Source organism: Cucurbita moschata, unplaced genomic scaffold (assembly GCF_002738365.1).
Source record: "Cucurbita moschata cultivar Rifu unplaced genomic scaffold, Cmos_1.0 Cmo_Scf00004, whole genome shotgun sequence".
NCBI classification, from domain to species: Eukaryota; Viridiplantae; Streptophyta; class Magnoliopsida; order Cucurbitales; family Cucurbitaceae; genus Cucurbita; species Cucurbita moschata.
Window position 1 is genome coordinate 3,664,760 of NW_019268520.1, and position 21,490 is coordinate 3,686,249.

A 21,490-nucleotide genomic window follows, 5' to 3' on the forward strand; every position below is an offset into this window, starting at 1 on the left:
CAAATGATGATAAAAGAGTTACAGCCATGGAACCAGAAAATAACTGGTAATAGTTCTGTAAAAGGACAAAAAAAACATATTGGATGGTTCGAGCACACTAACTCAACTGGCACATCCAAAAATAATACTGCAAATGATTGAGAACAAAATTGCGGTTGTATTTGACTTACTGTGATTGGTGAGATTCTCCTAGCTTACTCTTTCTTTCCTCGAGAAGTTTAATACGATCCTGGTTCATTCTTTTACCACGCTGATAACAAGAAAAATTTCAGTCACAACAGAAGAGTACAAAATCATGTTTCTAAAAAAGAAGGGAAAGCACAAAAGCATGTTTCTAAAAAAGGAACGGAAAGCATTTATGGTTGAGAAATGAGAGTGGTTAAATAATAAGTGCTTTCCAACAAAACAAAGAAAATATATATATTTTGAATTTGACTTAAAAGAGTAACATGAATAAAGAAATAAACATAGTTACAAATATTTAATACATATATTTTACATTTAAAAATCTAACATCTAAACGAGTTTAAAATGTTCATCTTGGTCCCCTAACTTTTAAATTAGTTGTATTTTGGTCCTTCGACTTAAAAAAAAAAAACAATCACCTTAGTCTTTGATATTTTATTTTTCCATCGAATACAAATGCTTGTCTCTAATCTAAGTGGCTTGAAATCATGTCTACATTAACATGCTAACACCTGTACTCAAAACTATGTCATTAAATTCTTAAAAACAAAACAAAACAAAAATAAGGATCAAAATAATTAATTTTTAAACGTCAACAACTAAAATAGACAATTTAAAGTTCAAGAACCAACTCACATTTTGAAAGTTTAGAGACCAAAATTGAATAAGTTTGTAAAGCTGACGGACCAAAATTTAGAGATAAAAAATGATGACCAATAGAATTTAAACCTGATTTTAATGCAAGCTTTTTAAAAAAAAACTTTTACCGAGAATAAAGGGCAAAAGAAGTAAAGTATAGAAACTTGAATTTGTTATGACAGAACGAACGCAGAGTGGGTGTATGTTTATTACTAGACCATAAGGAAAACTTCAAGCACTACCACAAATAGATCAACAAATCAAGTAAATTACCTGCGTAGCTTTATAAATGCCTCTAATGTTTCTTGACATAAGAACCAATGACAGGTTAGCATTATCTTCTGCAATTTGTTGATAATCAGGGAGGTTGGAATCCTCGCCACCCTCACTCTCCTCACCAGACGCCTGCTTATCAACTTTTGAAATAGCTGAATGATATTGTCGTCCTTCAATCTCCAATTTTAACTCATCGCGATACTGTTTCTCAAGAGCCATCATCTGCATTAGGAAATACAATACCACAATAAGAGCATATTCTAGCGTTTAAGTAACAGTTGGACTGAGCTGCCCCGTTCATTCGACCTGTACTATTTTCATCAAAGGTATACCTTTTGTCTCTTCTCAACAGCTATGATAGCCTCAGCTCGATCAGTGACACCTTCAGCCAACAAATTCTGAGGATCATCCAAATTTTCTTTGCCTAGTCCCGGCAATGGCAAGACTTCGCTTTTTGCAGCAGCCCTCAACTGGTTAAGGGTCTTGGCATAATCAGGAACGTATCCTTCTGCTTCGTTGTCAACAAAAGGTGAAAGATGCGGAGGAGGAACCCTAGCAAATTGATATATTAGTTCGAAGGTATAAATAATAAAAGTTAAAACCAACTATAAAAACTAATTTGTATTATGAAGTATGTGCGTGCTAAAGCAGATAGAGGTAGTAGAATTTATAAAAAAGTTACAATGATTCATATACATAACTTTACTTAAATAAACAACAAATGCAACCTGAAAACAACAAAACAGAGCTTTTTCGTTCTGAAAATTGTTGGTTCAAACTTCTAACACGTAGAACTACTTTCTATAAAAGAGCATCCAAAGTCTGAATCAAAGAAATTTGGATAGTCTATAGTACTTAGATAATGCATGCAAGAAAGAAATCTAATTGCAGATCTTAAAACATGGAAGTACCTTCCCACCGAATAAACATCATTTGGCAAGATGATTCGTGTATTCACACAATCAAAGACCCATTGGGGCTGAACATAGTCTCTAGAGAGGAACTTGTGAGGCTGCGTTGGCCTGTCAACAATCTGCATTTAGAAAGGATCAGGAAGGGATGAAAATATGTTATAGGCCACACCAATTTGTCTTAATTATTGGAGAACCTGATGAGTAATGGTTTCGTCGGATTCCTTAAATGGTGCTCCATCTCCTTCCCAAGAAACCATGCCACCAAAAGCAGGGATAACGAAAAGCAGTGATTCTCTAGGAACCTGACATGGAAGTTGGGAGAACATCCACAGAGTAAATCATAAGATCCAGTATGACTTCAGAAGAAAGAATGGAGGATCGTTGACACAGCTAAAATCTAATAACCATGGTAATAGAGACATAAAACAACTAAGCAAACGTTTACTAGTTCACTTATGTGAAGAACTCACATAAGTAAATCAACTTCCAAAACTGTCCCCTAAAATTGTTGTTTGATGAAGTTTGATGTCCTAAAGTTTACATACAAGATGGAAAGAGAACTATCTAGTAGAATCACACCCTCACATATATGATTTCTTCCCTCCACACAGAAAATCTCTGTTTCTGACGTTTTGGAATTTATCTTGGGTTTAATTTTGGATTTACTGCATGCAATCTTCTTACAGAATTCCATCTCAAAAAGCATCTCTATTTTCAGTAGCAATGCACACAGCAATAACACCGTATTGTAAAATGGAAAATAATCTCACCTCACGGCTTAAAAAGAACTTCATGTTCTTAAAAAGTTTCTTACACTCCCTAGTATCCTCATCCTCATCCTCATCCTCATCCTTACAAGCTGCATCTTCAACAAGATGCATCAATGCAGTTGGCTCGTCTAAGGGAAGTTGAAGTTGAAGCTGCGCAAGTCTAAGTTCAGACTTTTGTTCAGCATCTATTTCTCCAGATTCAAAAGAACCAGAAGTCTGAGGACCCAATAGAGAAGTTCTAGAGTTGGCATCGAAGTATCTTGACAAAGCATAAAGATCTGTAGATTCACAATAATAAAAAACGCGGAAACAAAGAAACAGTAAAATCTAAGTTGATTAAAATTAGAGCAATCTAAAATAACAGACTTTGGTAATAAACATTAAAATCACCTGCTGCCAAAGCCTCCAATTTAGGGTCCAGTATCGGTGGATACTTCAAATTAATCGAGTGATATAAGTGAAAGTTCACAAAGCCTAGAAAAGTCTGCAGCCATAATAATTACAAGGAGTGAGCCAGTCAATTTCAAAACAAAAAGGTAAGCATAGCAAATGGGTAAGCATTAACATGATACACGAGCATTGCACTCTTTTCCCCTTTACCATATTAGAACAGAAGAATTAAGAGTCCTAAACAAATAAAACACTCCAGTTGTTGATTCACCTCCAATGGCAAAATGATTGTGCCAATACAATAACCAAATGGAACGCAAGAGTTCTTTATCTATCATGTAGACCGTTGACTAGAGTGGAACAGGAGTCTTCAATATTAGGAATATTGGATGCTGTATGGAATGTATGCATTCAAGAATATTACTTTTCTCAATTATTCATACTTAGGAACTACTTGTAACACGCACTTTTTTGTTATCTCGGGCACTTTTCACATGCTCTGTTTGAAAACAGATAATATTATAGTTGAAAGGAGGGGAAAATGAGTATTTACTATGCATCAAGGTGGTTAATTCTCTCCTCAAAACTATTCCAAAGATCTTCTTGTTATGTCCCAAGTCCCCTCACGCTTTCTTCTTTTTAACACTTCAACATTGCAACTAACAGACTTACCTCACCTTGAAACAAACCACACACCCACTAGAAAACTAACTAATCAATATAGTTGATTTTTTATATCAATCATGTTCCTTGGTTCTCTTATTTTTTTTATTCCCCTCGCTGCAAGCATAGTTCATTAGAGAGAGAGAGATAACCGTTTATGTGAATAATCTGAACCATGCCAACCTGCTTTTCTAAATATAAAAATATAGTATACAAATCATGAACTCAATGAATTCTCCTAAAGTTTCTCTCTATTCATTCCATTGGAAAGACAACCAGTGAAAAGAACCAAACACTTGCTGTAGAATAGCTGAAAAGAAAACAGGGGATCAAAATGTTACCTCATAAAATTCCATGAAGTTAAGAATAACAGTTAAGTCTTCATCCGTCAATGCCTGACGCAACGAATGAGGGGCGAGCCATGTAATCTTTTGGCCTTCTACCTCAGCCTATACAAACGACAAAATCAAGAAAATACCTTTGGAATATAAAATGCTTCACATGACACTAGATATCATAATATAAATCATGATATACCTGATAGTAAATGCCTTTCACGGATATAAAGACTTTTCGTAATTTATGAGTTCGAGAAATAAATGCTTGCCATTCATGACTCAACCTAGCAAAAGTTATAACAAGAATATATGTGATGGGTTATTGAAGTTGTCAATTTGTTACCATGCCAATAATACAAGACAACTTAACAACATATAAATGTAGTTCATAGAAATTTATCGTGGCCAGTAAAGACCAACCTCCGACACTTGTGAATGCGCTTTGCCTCAACCTTTACACTCTCTTGTGCCGGTAATGCTGCCAAAAGGTGCACCATTGAGAGGCAGTCGTCCAATTCTCTAAGCGCATCGATGAATTTTGGGTACCTAGAAGGCCAAACATAGCATACAACAATTGAAAAGAATCCATTATGGGCAACGAAAACAAACCATATAATTCTTTCAGTAGGACCAATAAAATGCACGAACCTCTCCCTTATTATTCTGTCTAATACATATGTAGGCCTATGAACTTTTAGAAAGTTTGCACGCTCCTTATTCTTTTTTGCATCAGCTTTATCTATCTTCTTTTCATATGCCCTGATCTCTCTGAATTTCTCCACGAGTGGTTCGTGATGAAGAAAAGCAACGTCCTTCACGTGGTAGTAAGTGTGGTGATTTCCTTTAACTTTCTTCTTCGGCTCTCGAGGAAAAATTCCCTTGAAAATGCATAGCTTCCTGTCATAATAATAAAAACCCAAACCATTGTCTCAATAATGTTTATATTCAATCAAGGTACAACAATGCCATCCTAGTCCAACCGGATTCAATATAATATTTACAAAATCTTCAAACGCCTGTTCATATCAATAACTTCAAATCAAAGATAAACATGTTCAATCTTAAAAAACAAATACCATTTACTTCGAAGCATCTATGATTACGTATTAAAGCACTAATAATCCAAAATCAATAATAAGAATCATGCGTTTAAAAACACGCCCCATTCCTGGTACCAATAACCATGCAAAAATTCAGGAATAAATACCTAAAAACTGGCAAACTAACTTGCAACTGCTTCACAGCCTGCGACCTGGTCACATATCTCGCTGCATTACCCTCCTTCTTCTGCCCCTGATAAACGACCGAAAACATAAACAATTAAGCACACTACCCGCGCTGGAAACAGCTCAACAATCCTTAATAAACAGAGATTATCATCATCAAATACATTATGAACAAGTTCGAACTTACCGGAGGCCTGTAATGCTTCTTCCTCGTAACTTTATTCACCATTGTTGCGGTAGAAGACGAGACAGAATATCAATCTACGACCTGCAGGAAGGAAGCCGCCGACTATGACCATCCGTTGATGCGGCCGTGTTGTTTAAATATGGGATACATTCCTTAAATATGGGATACATTCCTTTTCGGTACCGGCAGTTATTATTTAGTCCCCGAAATTTTAAAATATTATATTTTAAGTTTTTTATTTTTTTTATTTTAGCGTTTTCAAAATTTTACCGTATATTATTCCTTAGGTCAAATTGACTGTTAATTAACTCAAATAAATAAATCAATAAATAAATCAAATGTATTTAAATTAATTTTTATCCCCTATTGCAATTAATTAAAAAATCTGTAAATTTATTATTTTAAATTAATTAATTTAAAATTAACACGAGCTCGGTTATTTATAAATAGAACGTGGTGTTTTGAAATTTATTGATTCAGTTCTATTTGTATATAGTCCATCCCACCAAAGTTTCAAAATATTTTAACCACTAACTTATATAAAATATCAATTTTATATTTAAAAAATATTCCTAAACTTTCCATATTTATTAAATATTAATACCATTTACTTACAAAAAAAAAAAAAGAAAAATAAATAATAATAATAATAATAATTGCGCCTCCGCCAAGAACGGTGGAAGGTAAAATTCAAGTTCCCGCCATTAGAACACAACCACTGGCGCCAAGTTGGGTATCAAATCTCTTCAGATTCAAGCGAAACACCCATCTTCAACATTTTTCATTCTAGTTTTTCATCCCCGGAGGCTGATTCTGCTCAATGGAGATTTCAAGATCACGATCGTTCTTTCAAGATCTCAGTTCCAGAGAGTTCAATGGATTCAGAGGTTTTCTTCTTTCTCAACTGCCAATCGCTGTTTCTTATTCATCTTTTTTGTTTTTTTTTTCTCTTGTTTCAATCTCTGTCTTCTAACACGCGGCAATCTCATTCTTAGTTCGAAAGCGGCCGCGATTTTCCGCTGATATTGCTCTTAGCTTCAAGGAAGTCGGAGCTTTAGCTGTTGAACACGACGGCGACCAGACGCCGCCATTGGCCGTTTCGTTCTGCAAGGTTTCGATTCGATGAGCCTGTTGACATTGTTTGATATTTGCGTATTCCCTCTGTTTAAGTTTGAGAATGATTGGAGGATATTGTGAACTTGTTTCTTTGTAGACGTTGAAGAACTCGCACATTTTTGCACTTTCGGACGAGGATGGGTTCGTAAGCCTGTTCAATACTTGCAGAAGATTTTCATTGTTTTCATCTCACGAGGAAAATTCAGGTTTTGATCTCATTTCCATCACATAAACCCTGTAGAATGTGGATTTTGATTGATTTTAGTTTCTATGTAACTGAATCACATTTATTTTACAGAGAAGTCTAGGGTTTGTGAATGGGAAGCCCATCGCAATGCTGTGTTTGATGTTTGTTGGATCAAGGTAGTTTACAAGCTCAATCCTCTCTCTGTAGTTACCGCCTCAGACTTTTTTTCCCTTCATTTTTTGTAATTTTTATCAATACAATAAAAAGTCAGTACATGCATTAATTTTCTTATACAATGGTAACTGCATCCTAAATCGTCAATTCAAATATTATTTACTAGATAAAGGTACCAATTACCATGTCAAATTTCAATGATTTTGATCCCCACCACTTTAATTGTGGAAAGCAGAAAAAAAATTGCATCCTAAATCATGAAATGCTAATGTTGTTCAGGACGACACTCAAATGATTACAGCCTCCGGGGATCAATCTGTAAGTATCACCATTTTGCTCTTAGATCAGTTTATTCATTTATTGAACATCTTCTCTATAGTTTGAACAATGTCATGCTTTTTTCATCTGGGAGTAAGTTGTACCTTCCAATTTGACTTCTACAGATGAAGTTATGGGATGTTCAGGAAATGAAATGCATAGGAATATTGAGAGGGCACAAAGGAAGTGTGAAATCTATATCTTCTCACCCAACTAATCATGGTACACATTTCATATTATTTAATCCATGAATATTTTGTTTAAACATTCAAATAGTCATATCTGAGAGAGTATTAAAAGGAGCTACTATCCTCAAATGATTGATTTTCATTGACTCATACAGATATCATTGTATCTGGTTCAAGAGATGGTTCATTTGCTCTCTGGGACTTGAGAACCAGTTCTTGTTGCAAAGTTGGAAGTGAGGAGCTGTGTCTGCAGTAAGTAGAAGTGGTGGTCTTTGTTTTTAACTGAACTTTAGTGCCATAGGGTCTGATTGGAATATCTTCTGGTTTAAGCACTTTATCAAAAAAAAAAAAAAACATTTTCAATGAATATAAAAAATGTTTGTCTGTGTTACATTTTTAAAAGTATTTTAGTAACAATTTTCGTAGGTGATTCTAGTAACTACAAATATGTTTTTTTTTTCTCACTACACCTTTTCTAGGATTTTGAGAAATCAAAAGACATTTTTGAATAATTTGTATCTTCTTCATATATAGATTTTCAATTTTTTTAAAGTTCTTATTTATTAACATTCTTTAAGGAAAACACATTCATACTTTAAAGTCATTCCCAACTAACACTAAACACACTCGATCAATAATTTTTTCCAAAGTGCATATAGAAAATTGATTTATGTTAAAAGGCATTGTTTTCGGCAGTTATTCCAAAACATTAATATCCCTTTTTGGTAGTGTTCTTACAACTTCCCAAATTACCTTGAACAGAGCAACTGCAGTAGTTAAAGGAGCTCATCTTTCCTCTCATGCAAAGCGCATCAGGCGTCAAAAGGTTTGCTATTACCATCTTCTTTTTGTTAGTTGATTGGTATTAGATCTTACTTAGCCTTTCAAATTCTCCAGTCTGCTTCGAAGAGCATAACTTCTGTTCTTTATCTAAAAGACGAACTCACCGTAGCCACAGCTGGTGCAGTGGATAGGTGCGTGTTAGATTTACAGTCAACTGTCTTTATATAAAGCTGGGAGTAGATTTCCATGTCAGAAGCTATCACATGTTACTGATGTTAGTTTTTTCTGTCTTCAGCGTAGTGAAGTTCTGGGATACAAGAAATTTGAAAAGTGCAACCACTCAGTGCCAACCCAAATCCAGCGATAAGGTAATGTTCAAATCAAAGATACAATGACATATTATTTAGATTTCTGCGTACCATTGATGCTTTGAGTCTAATTATAATCTACCGTGTTCATTTGTAGGATACGAGATTACATGGTATATCTAGCCTATCCCAAGACGCCAATGGGGCATTTCTTTCGACATCTTGCATGAATAATAGGTATTTAACTCATTTAATATCGAGCCACACTTTCCAGTTTCATGAATTCTAAACACCTAGCTCTAGATTTTGTTCGGCTGATGGTTTAAAAAGAAAGCAAAGATTTTGTGTAGCAATGATAGTAGAAGTCTTCTTTGGCAATTTTTGAAAGAAAGGAATACAGATTATTCTCAGATTAGCATATTCTTTTCATTTGTTTCGGGAAAAAGTACAGTTAATCGTCTTGTCTTGGAGTGCCTTACACAGTTCCTTCTGTAATAAAAAATGTTCCCCATCAATTTAGAATTGGACATCTTTCCTTATTAATCCTCCAAATTAGGTTTAGGGACCTCTTATCCTTAAGGCCTTTAGGCTGTTTCTCATAAAGAGAAAAAAAAACCTAGCTCTAGCTGCTTTTGGGTGTTCGTGCCTTCAAATTGCTTATATTGTGGAAACTTTCCAGGTATCATTTGTGTATATTTTTATAGAGCTAGCATCAGCGCAAACAAGAGCATGATCTAAATTTTTTTGTCTCTATAACAGAATATATTTGTACAATGTACTTCAGCTGGAGAAGGGTCCTGTAAAATCATTTTCTGGATGCCAAATAGATTCTTTCTTTGTAAAGGTGAGCGTAGTTTCAGCAAACCTTGAAGTCATTAGTCTTTCGCAAAATTTTCTTTGGAAGGCATTTTCATATTTAATGTCTCTTTCTTGCTTTTTCAGTCTGTAATCAGTCCTGATGCTTCTTACCTTCTCAGTGGTTCTACCGATGGAAATGCCCATGTTTGGCAGGTCAGATTCTTTTTAATAACAAGCTTTATTTGTAGTATGGTTAAATTGTAGCAAGAATTCAAAAGCTGTGTCCAATCAGGTGGATAAGCCTCATGAAGATCCCATCACCTTAACAAAACATAATGGAGAAGTTTCGGCGGTGGATTGGTACTTTCTTTAAACCTTTTGCCACTTGTTCTTAGCCCTCCGGTATTATTAAAATCATTACTGAAGATTTTAGCCTCTTACAGGTCTTCCTTTGAAGTCGGGAAGTTTGTGACATCTTCAGATGATTTCACGGTATGCAAGTGAATTAAACTGGATGTAGTATTCAATTTCTTATTCTCTGAACACAATTTCTTGGTTTGCTAAGATAACAGTTGATTAATCCAAAAATTAACCTATCTCTAAATTTTCATACTTCTTTCATCTTTAAATTGTTACATTCTAATCCAACTCTAAAAGTTCTGTAGTTTATCTTTCATTAGTCATTTTGGAAATCAACATTGGTCTTCCTATAAGTGACTTCAAAGATAAGATTTCAGACACTTATCTTACTTGAACATGATCTCTTCTATAGGCTGTACAACTATGTCTTTAAGTTCTAAAAGATAAAATTTCAAACACTTGTCTTTGCTAATATTTACTAACGTAAGACAAAAACATGTCAAGTTTCTAGTAAAGATTGTTTTGTGATCATCACCATTTGTGATTCTTACTCTTGGCAAATTATCTGATAGGTTCGAATATGGAATTCTCAAAACAACAGTTGCAGCTCAACCAAAAGGCCAACTTCAGGCAACCGAAAGAGAATTATGGCAATGCCTACCATAGAACAGGCCAAAGACTCTGATACTTCAGATTCTCCATACTTCGACAGAGCTTGTGCTGCTCCCTCCAATTCAAACGCCATGGACATGGAGCATAAATTAGGCACTCCCGAATCCAAGGTAAGAAGATTTTCATCAGATGCTGCTGCTTTAATTGAAAGCTTTGAGAAAACTCCTGAAGCCAATTCGAAAAGCCCATCTTCTGTTCTCAATCCTCCTTCCTCCATGAAAAAAACAATCCGAGATTACTTTCTAGTTGCTCCATAAAGCAAGCCTCACTAAGAGGAAGAGTACATATTTTTCCAATTCATTTTAAGAGTTCACTAGTTATGGTGGTGGGTCCAAATAGAAGCCTTTAGAACAAGAAACCTCCCCCAGTTTGCACTTGGAAGCTGATGATTTTCTTGTTAACTTTATACCTTAGTTTTGGAAGTCATGAGATGATGTGGTATATTTGATGTGATGGCTTGTATTTGGGATATATAGTGAGGGAAGCAGTTTTATGTACAGATTTATGTGAAGTCTTAACTTGTAGAATTTATACGTTCGAGTTCCTCCAACTCGATCAATTTCATTGGTCGCCGGTTTAGGTTATGCTTTGATTGGCGTCAAGAGTTAATTATTAGTAGTTATCTACGGTTTGAGTTATGCTTTGATTAGTGTTGAGAGTTTTATTAGTAGTTATTACTCGTGTGCACAAGTAAGGAATAATTAATATAAATAACTAATTTAAATTAAATTTAACGTCATGGAGTTCGAACTTCGAAGTAAACAATAAAGTATTTTTGTTTTTATAAAGTTACTCTCCTAAGAAAATATTGAAATTGATTTAATTTAAGAACCTAAAATAATAAATGAAAAATAAAACAACATTTTAAATTAAGTTTTAAAAAAATGAAAAAATGAATTTTTACAAGAAAAAAGCAACTATGATTAAAAACCAATAACAAAAAATTAGCACGTGATATATAACACATTTGTAACTAAACAAATATACAATTAAGAGACTCATCTGAAGATAACTAAACAAGTTTGACGTATATACTATTCAAACTAAGAGAGGCCTCAAGTGCTGCTGCTTTGAAGATGACTGACTCATCTTGTGTTCGAACCCGCTGTGACCCCTGGCTGCTAAATTACGACGGTCGGGTACGTTTCGATACATAATTTCTGCTATGGGAATTACAGATGAGATTGATCCATTTTTGTTTGCAGATTCACAAAAAGTTGTACAAACTGCAAAGAGTTGCATAAACTTATCAACAGCTCAACAAGGATCATGCTTCTAAGTTAGAATCATAAAGCATAATCAGACGAGTGGAGGCTTGAACATACCAGGAGGATCAAACAGCAGTGGCGTTTTCCTATTGAATTATATAAAGCTCTTGTTTGGCTATGAAGTATCGGCCGATGAGGTCACTCGGTTCGATGATGAACTGCTCACGGAAGGATCCCATTTTCTTACTCGCCATGTCGATGGAGAGATCTTTAAAATTTGGCAGTCCCTCTACTTGTACACCGTCTCCGCATATGAGGAACTGGTTCCCAACGATGAAGGATCCAGACACCCTTACGGCAACTCCATCCCGACCGTGAGCTCGGCATTGGAGTTTTTCGACGACATGAACTAGTTTTTCAAGAGGCCAGTCTCCCCCTAATGTACTTCGAATGTCTGATAGTTTGGCAAAGATATCATTTGGACCAGAAAATTGCTTCCCTGAGAAACTGAAAATAAAAGTATGCAAGAGTCGCGACTTATTCCAATTTAACCATCAAGAGGATTGTCTCCCAACTCCATTGTTTATAGAAAAGGAGGTAAAACATAAACAACAACACACTACCTTAAAGTTGATCTTTCATGGTATAAAGCCTTTGTGTGGTGCCATAATTCATCAGGTCCATCGAAGAGCAAGTAATAATGAATGGTCAACATCTGGTAAGAGAAAATAAAGAAAGAAAAAAAAAAAAACGAGGTCAGCATCCACTCTTACCGTGCAAAAGTGTAATAGCCCAAGCCCACCGCTTGCAGATATTGTCCTCTTTCGGCTTTTCCTTTCCGGCTTCCCTTCAAGGTTTTAAAACACGTATGCTAGGGAGAGTTATCCACACCCTTATAAGGAATGCTTCGTTCCCCTCTCCATCGGAAAAGCTCAAGACAATATCTGCTAGCAATGGGTTTAAGCTGTTACAAAAAGTAACAATGGTGTTTAAGATATAGGACTTAAGGTTCTTGTAAGACTATGATTATTTCACCAGCACAGCTCCACCATATTCATACTAGAAGAACCCAAGGGACTATTTCAAAAACTGCATACGAGATCAGACCGAACATCGGCTGGCTCTTAAAATGATATACGTAATTTTGTAAGGGTAATGTTGTTTAATGGGCAATAGACTAAGAACATAAATATTATATACTTACATCGGCCAAGTCCTTCATCCTCTGTATTGGATCAAACACATTCTGTACAAAAGCTGCCAAGTCTACTTGTTCATCCTCATATTTTTTGATAAATGGGTGTGAAAGCAGCTGCAATCAGAGACGTATCAACAAACATTATCCATCTTGAACCAGTGTTGCCTACCTCAAGAGATATAAGGTCTTTACATGGCAAAAACAAAAAATCTTTGAAAATATTAATCTAGTTCTGATTTAGAATTTAGTAATTGAATATATCTTGAACCAGCATGCACGATCAAAATCTAAAAAGACCTGTGTTAATTTGCATAGACTTACCTGCTCCGCCGTTGGCCTAGCATCTGCGTCTTTCTGCAAGCAAGCATCAACAAACGAGCAAAACTCCGGAGAAAACTTATGTTTTGATGGGGATGGAGACGGGTCATCCAAAATCTATCGTAAAGGAAAAGAGTTTAGAAAACACAAAAAGAATGCAACATTGCATAAGTTAAAAGGTGATCTGGTCATGAAAGTATACTGAACAAATGAGTTCCAACTTAGAAGAAAAGGCAGGATATCTTTTGATCATAAACTCATACCTGCAACATGAGGTTCACTAGACCTTCAGTAGCTGAATATGGAAATTCACCAGTACCACACTCAAAGAGTGCAAGCCCAAGGCTCCAAATGTCAGCTGGATAAGAATAGCTCTCGTTTCGAATTCGCTCTGGGGACATGTACGTGACAGTTCCGACGAAAGTAGCACACTGTTATCACGTGCAAAAACCGAGTTAACAAAAACTTGTCTCGGTTGCCCCCAATTCAATGGTCAATAACACCAAGGGAAATGGTAAGGATGCTAACTATTAAAACTAACCATTGCCATTGAATTCTCCAAGCCGGCACTTATGCCAAAATCCGTAATTTTTGCTTCACCCTTCAGATTTACAAGTAAATTGGCTGGCTTTATATCTCTGTGAACCAAATGTCTCATTCCATGCAGGTAACTTAGACCCTTAAAAACCAGAATGAAATGGTACCAATTAGTTAATAGAACAAGTAAGCCGATTATTGGAAATATACCCCAGAATTTTGGGGATAATAAATGAGAAAGGGAAAAGAAAACTGTACTTGAAGAAGTTTCTGAAACATAGACGAAAGGACAGGCTCGGGTATACATTTTTTCAAACGCAGGACATCTGCCAACGACCCTCCATCCATGTACTCCAAAGCTATGCTAATTTGCCCAGAATCAGGGGTATAAAATGCTCCATGAAACTCCACAAGGCCCTCGGAGCAGGGCGCTTCACATAGTGTCCTTATCTCGGTAAGAAGCTGCTGCCTTTTCTCCTAGAAACATAAGAAAAAGATTAAGATGGATAACTTCTAATTCATTTGAGATTTGTTTACACTAAAAGATCATAGTACCATTAGCTGCAAACAAAACAATGTACAGTAAGCATATGAATTGGCTTAAACGAAACCACTACGGATTAGCATAGTTAGCAAGTTGAAATGTTCTATACTCGTACGATCTTTGAAGTCGTGGACTCAAACTATGGTGGCCACTAGTTTAAGACATCAATATGCTTCTATTTCCGTAACATAAATGTCGTTAAGGAACATATAGGGTAGCCCAACACATAAATGTCGTTAAGGAACATAAATGTTGTTAAGATTATGAGTTTCAACTATGCTGCCTTCTGGACCATAAACATTCTCTCTTTAAAACAAGAACATGTTCTGAATCTCAAAGATGACATCTCCAACACATCACGATTACTCGTCATTGCTAAAAGAAACCGTCAACAAGCAAAGAAACAGTGAGAATGCCAAATCACAAACCTTTTCAAAGATATTAATCTTCTTCAATGCCATGATTCGATGAGCAGGAATGTGGATAGCTCTCTGAACAACACTGCTAGCCCCACTACCAATGGCTCCAAATATCCTCATTTCACGGGAAGCACATCGATATGTCCTTTCGCTACTCCCCGAATCATCAGCAAGCCACGACGTACATTTTTGTAACCCTAGCTCATTAAAATTGTAAACCCCATACGATCGGCTCAGCAAATTAACAGTTCCATTGTCTGAAAACTTCAGAAACAACAATAAAGGTCTCAACAATTAGTGTCAATCATTTATTTCTATTCATCCACACTTCATTTGCAGGCTTGAAAACTAGCACAAACTACGAACACAATGAATATTAAGACCTTCAACTATGATGTTAGGTTAAATCATCCATTAACTCAAAATTAATTCATATTCTTAACAATCAGAAAGAAAAACCCCTTTTCTAAAATTTAAATTGCAATTAGGTTACCGTATATGAATCAGAAGGGTCCACAGAGGAATCCACAGAAAGCCCCTTTTCAGCATCAAACAAGGGAGTAAGTTTTCTCTTGAGTTCCTCGAGACCCGCCATGTTTGAATAATCTGTACAACACTAGAGATACTGATTGTGGGGGAAAGAAGCTAGAACTGAAACGAACAATGAACAGCAAAACAGAGAATTGTAAGAGAACTTAGAATAGTGAAATTATAACCATAAAAACGCGATCGAATCACTCACCACAATCGAAAAATCTGTTCAAAATCCCCGAAATCGCTTTCCTCCGATAAATCTGGTCGGAGAGATTCGAGCATGTCCCACAGCGCGCAGAATCGGGAAATTCGGGTTGCTGATTTGCTTGCTATTAGGCACGCCTGTAATCTCGCCAATAAAATTTCGCCACCCAGTGTCGGTTTTGAAAGCTTCTTTATTGGTTACTCCAAAAACGACGCCGTATGACTTCAATTTTATGGGACGTGGATTCTCGTTTGGGATTTTACCACTTTCACTAATGACTAGTCCGTCGTTTCGCTTTCTAGCTAAAACGACGTAGTTTTGGCTATACCACCTTTAATCATTTTTTTTATTACTTGTCATAGGATTAATATTAATTTTAAAAAAAAAAAATTATATTTTTGATGAATTTTATTTCTATTTATTTATTGATATATATTTTTTTCTAATATAATCTGATCACTGGAAAAATAATATTAAACTAATTTATTTTACCAAATTAATAAAAACTCATAATTAAAGTCTCGTAACCGTTTGATAATTGAATTTAATTTTTAAAAAATAAGATAATAAACATTACTCTAAATTCATAAATTTTGTAATCCAATTTCATACGCTTAGTTTAGTTGTTAATCGATAATCGTCATTAGCATTATAATTAATTATAAATTATCATATCTACTTGCAACTTGATCCTAATTTATTTTAGTACATATTATAATTTTGATCTTAACCTACATCTCGAGGGGCGTAATCCAAATTTTAGAAAGAAAAAAAAAACCGAGAGAAAAAGAGAGATTCATTTACAATCATGTAAGCACATGATGACTTGAATCTAAATATATCGACAAGTGTTAATATCGTACAATCCACATGTTTGAAGGCGCTTTTGACATGTCAAAGCCACTTCTCGTACAAAATCATCATATTAAAGCGCTCGTCCGATGACCAAAAGTGTTCGTTTAAGAATTTGTAATGTTTGGTTAATGATTCGTTTCCAATTCACGTTTCTATAAAAGTAAAAGCACTTTTTTTTAAGGGCAATCTAAATGCACTGATTATGTGTTAGTAAATAAAAATATATGATTTAAAATAAAATAAAATTTATTTTAACCAAAATTTAATTTGAAAAATCTTTTATCTAATTTATATTATAAGTATTTTTTTAAAAAAATATTGATATAATATGTCTACACTCATTTGATTTAATACGAAAAATAATAAAATAATAGAGATAAATAAAAGGTAGATATATTTATTAAACCGTTGAACTATGTTCAAATTGGCAATAACATATGATTATAAATAACCGATAATTTTTATTTTTTTAATAATTAAATTACAAATTTGGCCTCTCCACGTTTAAAGTTATGTGTAAGTAGTCATTGCCTCGGCTTTTAGATAGACAAAGAGGTAAGGGGAGGAGAGAGAAATTGGGGCATTTTGATTGATTTAGGGACAACAAACATGCATCGAGGGCTATGCTTTTGCCTTTGCCTTTGATGCAATTAGGGAAGGCCAAGTGACGTTGTACCAAATTTTATACAAAACCCTCAACTTTCAACAGGGAAACCTATCTTTTTCTTCTTCTTCTTCTTCTCTCTCCTCTCAAATTTTCAAACTCCAAGTTATCCCTAGTTTTTACCACTCTATAACTTCTTTTTATGATTGATTTGTGAGAACTCGAACAAGAAATCGAAGAAATTATGAGCTAAATAATCATAAAAGATTGTCTCGAACCCTATTCATAAAAACCCAGATGGAATTATGAGCTAAATAACTTTAAAAGATTCTCTCGAACCCTATTCCAAAAAACTCGAGCTAAATAATCTTACAAAATTCTCGTGAACTCTATTCCTAAAACCCAGATGAAATTATGAGCTAAACAACCCTAAAGCTCTCTCGAACCCTATTCCAAAAGACCCAGATGAAATTATGAGCTAAACAACCCTAAAACTCTCTCGAACCCTATTTCAAAAAACCCAAATGAAATTATGAGCTAGATAATCCTACAAGATTCTTGCGAACTCTATTCCATAAACCCCAGATGAAATCATGAGCTAAATAACGCTAAAAAACTCTTTTGAATCTTATTACAAAAAACTCAAATGAAATTATGAGCTAAATAACCATAAAAGACGCTCTCAAACCCTATTCCAGAAATCTTGAATTAAATAACTCAAAAATATTCTCTCAAACCCTATTCCAAAAAACCCATATGAAATAATGGACTAAATAACCCAAAAATATTATTTCGAACCCTATTCCTAAAAGTCCATATGAAATTATGAGTTAAATAACCTCAAAAGATTCCGAAGTGAAGAGCTAAATCACCTCAAAAGATTCCCTTGAACCTTATTCCAATAAACCCAAATGAAATTACGAGCCGAAGTGTATATATATATATATATACGTAGGTAAGAAATACACATAAAAGATGTATACGTAGAGGGCTAGAAGATTACCTAAAATTTAATGCAAATCTTAATAGAAGAATTTCCAATGGTAAGAAAGAAAGACGGCTCTGACAGACCAAAAAAACAAGGTACAAAAAATTAAGGTTGTCGTGTAGCAATATGTGTTGGTGTGTTTTTTTCAGCAAAAATCTCATATTTAAGCCATGATTTCTGGCCTCAAACTACTCTCTCTCCTCTCCCTCTCTCTCTAGACCTACAAAATCTTCAAAGGTCCAATTTTTACACAAACCCATTTCATAATTTTTCTTCTTACATAACTAATTTTGATAAATATTTGTTCCTTTCTTCATCTTATTCTTGCAGGAACATGTCTTCTTCCACCTATTCCAACTCCCCTTGTGCAGCCTGCAAGTTCCTCCGCCGAAAATGCCTACCCGATTGCGTTTTCGCGCCCTATTTCCCGCCGGAGGAGCCCCAAAAGTTCGCCAACGTTCACAAGATCTTCGGTGCCAGCAATGTCAGCAAACTGCTGAACGAAGTCCAGCCACACCAGCGGGACGACGCCGTGAACTCGCTCGCCTACGAGGCCGAGGCGAGGATGAAAGACCCCGTCTACGGCTGCGTTGGCGCCATCTCCATACTCCAAAGGCAAGTCATCAAGCTCCAAAAAGAGCTCGACGCTACCAACGCCAATCTCATTCGCTACGCCTGCACCGAAATCCCCGCCCCATCTCCGTCCTCGTCCTCGCAATACGCTCGAAGGTCGTCGTCGACCAGCCACGACGGAAGCTCATCGACCTCTAGCTATGGCCACTACTATTCCAATCCCTACTTTTCTCCATGGAGTAACAGCCATAATGGCTCTTGTGGAGATGGCCATGACAAGGCAGAGTTCAAGTAAATTTTTCAATACGCATTTTGATTAATAAATATAAATTATAATTACAAATCACACCTTTAAGTTCGTCTAATTTGCAAATTATATCTCTCTATGTTTTGAAAACGGTTCCAAACATCCTTATAATTTGCAAAATCTATGAATTATGAGAACCCTTTTGGTATTATAATTCTTAGAAGGGTATATTTGCAAATCATAAGAATCTTTGAGGTATAACTTTTCAAATAGATCAAAGTAGGAGGTGTAATTTGCAATTATCTTGTTATATATCAATATAAACATATATAAATTAATATATGTTGTATATTTTAAATATCTGTTTGGAATGATATGGTAAATAATATTTATTTCTTATGATTTAATTATTAAGATCTCGTTTGTTTTTAATTTTCCTTGGTTATTTATTGTCTATAATTATTTATTATTTTTTAAAATTTAAAAATAAAAATAAGTTTTTTTTTTTTTTTTTTTTTAACTATGAATTGAATTTCAATTTTTTTTTCAGAAAGTAAATAATAAGTGAAAATCGATTTTTCAAAAATAAAAAATCAATGAATTTAATATAAATTTAATAATTGGTGAAAGGATTGGCATAAAGAAATGGCTATTTCTTGACAAAACGACGTGATATATATGTCGTTTAAGAGAAAAAAAACATTAAATGTCACACTCATATGAAATGAGTTTCAAAAAGTATATTATTGTCAAACAAGTTTGAAAAACAACCCCAAAACATTTTATGATATATTTTATTATTATTATTATTATTATTATTATTATTATTATATGATATTTTTGTTTTGTTTTATTCTTTTATTTTGGCAGTGTGCCAATATTTTAAATAATTCTCATAATTATTTTGAATTTTCTTTGAAATCAAAATTATACAATATTTATTTTATTTTGACCCTTGAATTATACGCATAATTTAAAGATTCTATAATATTAAAAGTATATAATAAGAAAAATAGAGTAATAATAAAACTTCATAGAATAAAATATGAATTAAATCATTGATCTATAAAGTTTTTTTTGTGTATTTATCCATTTTCTACCAATATTTTCAAAAATAAAAAATTAAAAACAAAATCGTTACGTTATTTGATCATAGTTTAAATTATAATATAGGCGATAACAATAATAATAATAATACATGTATACATATAAAATATTTAAAACAATTATTGAGTAAAAGAAAATATAAAAATAGCTTAAAATGAATGATAGTTTAGATTCATTTTTAATGATTTATTAACGTCGTCAACAATATAAAATATTGAATTAAAAAATGTCACGTATGTTTGAGTTATATTTATTTTTAATAATCATATTATAATCTTCTAAAAATAATAATATTTTAAAAATTAATCGAGATTATATTAGGTATAATGTGGGAGTCAAGCCAAACACATATTTTAATAAATAATGTAAAAATTGTCATTTTAAACTCGGTAGTTTGGATATATATATATATATATATATATATATATATATATATATATATATATATATTTATGTGCTTTCATGAATTAAAATAATTTTTTTAAAATTATTAATATAATATAAATAAATAAAATTACAATATTCCTCGTTATTTAAGTTGGATGACGTGGCTATTTTTAATTTGTTATAAAATGGGGTAAAATAATATGATTTGTAACGTAATTTTATAGCAATAATTGTGATAAGATAATACCTATTGGATTCTAAATAATTTGTTAAGAATTAATATCATGAAATAATTTTTTTTATAGGGTTGTTTGGATGCTTATCTGAACACACACGTCAAAAGTATGCTACGAACCTGGCCGACATGAATGTTCAAGTCTTCTAACAAAAAACAACGTCCGTTATGATTAAAATCAATTTGTTTGGCTATGAGTTGATGCAACGTATAAAATGTGTGAAGTTCAACATGAATATGTATCATATATATCATGTCATGTCTAAATCAAAGAAACCTTACACGATACAGAGCTCAAATTTGAAATCCGTGAGAAGACGTGGATACAGTAATGGTATGTTGGGATGTGGCATTTGACCTAAACAATGCATTTTGGGTCATAATTGAGTAAAGGTATGCTTTGATTGGTAATTAGTTATCGTATGACAATGTCACATGAGATGCTTGGGATCAATTTAATTATTTAGGAAATTGAAAATTTCCGTACATTAAAAACTAATTTTTTAAAAAATATTTTCAAACTAGATATAATAATATTGCTTAATTAAAACAAAATAATATTAAAATTATTTATTTCAATAAAAACATAACTTTAAAACTAATATTTATATCAATAATATTAACAATATTTTTTTTCTATTTTAAAAACCATTTTATCTTTTTATATTAAAAAAATTCACTATTAAAAATATATGTATATATATATATATATTAATAAAAATTTGAATAGATATTAAATATATTGATAAAAGTATTAAATATTTTCCATTTGGGTGACAAAAAAAAACTAAAAAAACCGACATGTCACTGAAACGCGTGGTTAACCGAAAGTAGCGTCGCAAAAGTCCATGCATCTCTCTCTCTGCCGTCATGTCGTACTAATATTTTAAAATTAAAAAAATAATAATAATAATAAAGGACGCGTGGGACCCACACCAAAGGCCTTAGGGAAGGACCACCGACCCTACAACCATTCCCTACTGTTACCTATGGTCTTACGGCTGCGACACCAAGACGTGCCCTCGCCCAACCCCCCCC

The 21,490-nt window shown here is 33.8% G+C and overlaps 4 protein-coding genes across 9 annotated transcripts; 2 read left to right on the forward strand and 2 right to left on the reverse strand.

Moving 5' to 3' along the window:
- Nucleotides 1-18: 18 nt before the first annotated feature.
- LOC111442209 (pescadillo homolog) lies at nucleotides 19-5,681 on the reverse strand. The gene is made up of 13 exons (XM_023079502.1): nucleotides 5,590-5,681; nucleotides 5,384-5,469; nucleotides 4,825-5,073; nucleotides 4,597-4,722; nucleotides 4,376-4,460; nucleotides 4,180-4,287; nucleotides 3,176-3,269; nucleotides 2,786-3,063; nucleotides 2,210-2,317; nucleotides 2,013-2,134; nucleotides 1,434-1,653; nucleotides 1,099-1,323; nucleotides 19-250 (listed from the first exon to the last, which is right to left on the reverse strand). The coding sequence occupies exons 1-13, from the start codon at nucleotides 5,629-5,631 to the stop codon at nucleotides 167-169; spliced, it is 1,827 nt and encodes a 608-aa protein (XP_022935270.1). The 5' UTR covers nucleotides 5,632-5,681; the 3' UTR covers nucleotides 19-166.
- Nucleotides 5,682-6,285: 604 nt separating this feature from the next.
- Nucleotides 6,286-11,088, forward strand: LOC111441471 (denticleless protein homolog). The gene is made up of 16 exons (XM_023078484.1): nucleotides 6,286-6,476; nucleotides 6,585-6,700; nucleotides 6,803-6,911; nucleotides 7,004-7,068; nucleotides 7,346-7,384; nucleotides 7,510-7,606; nucleotides 7,728-7,824; nucleotides 8,335-8,398; nucleotides 8,470-8,546; nucleotides 8,651-8,723; nucleotides 8,821-8,900; nucleotides 9,423-9,507; nucleotides 9,606-9,674; nucleotides 9,754-9,821; nucleotides 9,905-9,953; nucleotides 10,394-11,088. Exons 1-16 carry the CDS (start codon nucleotides 6,410-6,412, stop codon nucleotides 10,748-10,750), a joined length of 1,512 nt encoding a protein of 503 aa, XP_022934252.1. The 5' UTR covers nucleotides 6,286-6,409; the 3' UTR covers nucleotides 10,751-11,088.
- A 328-nt stretch (nucleotides 11,089-11,416) lies between these two features.
- LOC111442373 (mitogen-activated protein kinase kinase 3) lies at nucleotides 11,417-15,613 on the reverse strand. Of its 6 annotated transcripts, none has more exons than XM_023079759.1 (11): nucleotides 15,460-15,613; nucleotides 15,211-15,323; nucleotides 14,727-14,981; nucleotides 14,013-14,231; nucleotides 13,759-13,896; nucleotides 13,481-13,648; nucleotides 13,221-13,334; nucleotides 12,906-13,013; nucleotides 12,325-12,416; nucleotides 11,819-12,208; nucleotides 11,417-11,719 (listed from the first exon to the last, which is right to left on the reverse strand). In XM_023079759.1, exons 2-10 carry the CDS (start codon nucleotides 15,310-15,312, stop codon nucleotides 11,848-11,850), a joined length of 1,557 nt encoding a protein of 518 aa, XP_022935527.1. In that variant the 5' UTR covers nucleotides 15,313-15,323; nucleotides 15,460-15,613; the 3' UTR covers nucleotides 11,417-11,719; nucleotides 11,819-11,847. The 6 variants fall into 6 exon arrangements, with proteins under 6 accessions (XP_022935527.1, XP_022935525.1, XP_022935524.1 ...); XM_023079757.1 differs by having other exon boundaries at nucleotides 15,211-15,368; nucleotides 15,463-15,610; XM_023079756.1 differs by having other exon boundaries at nucleotides 15,211-15,368; nucleotides 15,460-15,610.
- Nucleotides 15,614-18,104: 2,491 nt separating this feature from the next.
- LOC111442374 (LOB domain-containing protein 25-like) lies at nucleotides 18,105-18,900 on the forward strand. The gene is made up of 2 exons (XM_023079762.1): nucleotides 18,105-18,140; nucleotides 18,234-18,900. Exon 2 carries the CDS (start codon nucleotides 18,238-18,240, stop codon nucleotides 18,769-18,771), a length of 534 nt encoding a protein of 177 aa, XP_022935530.1. The 5' UTR covers nucleotides 18,105-18,140; nucleotides 18,234-18,237; the 3' UTR covers nucleotides 18,772-18,900.
- The last annotated feature ends 2,590 nt before the right edge of the window (nucleotides 18,901-21,490 follow it).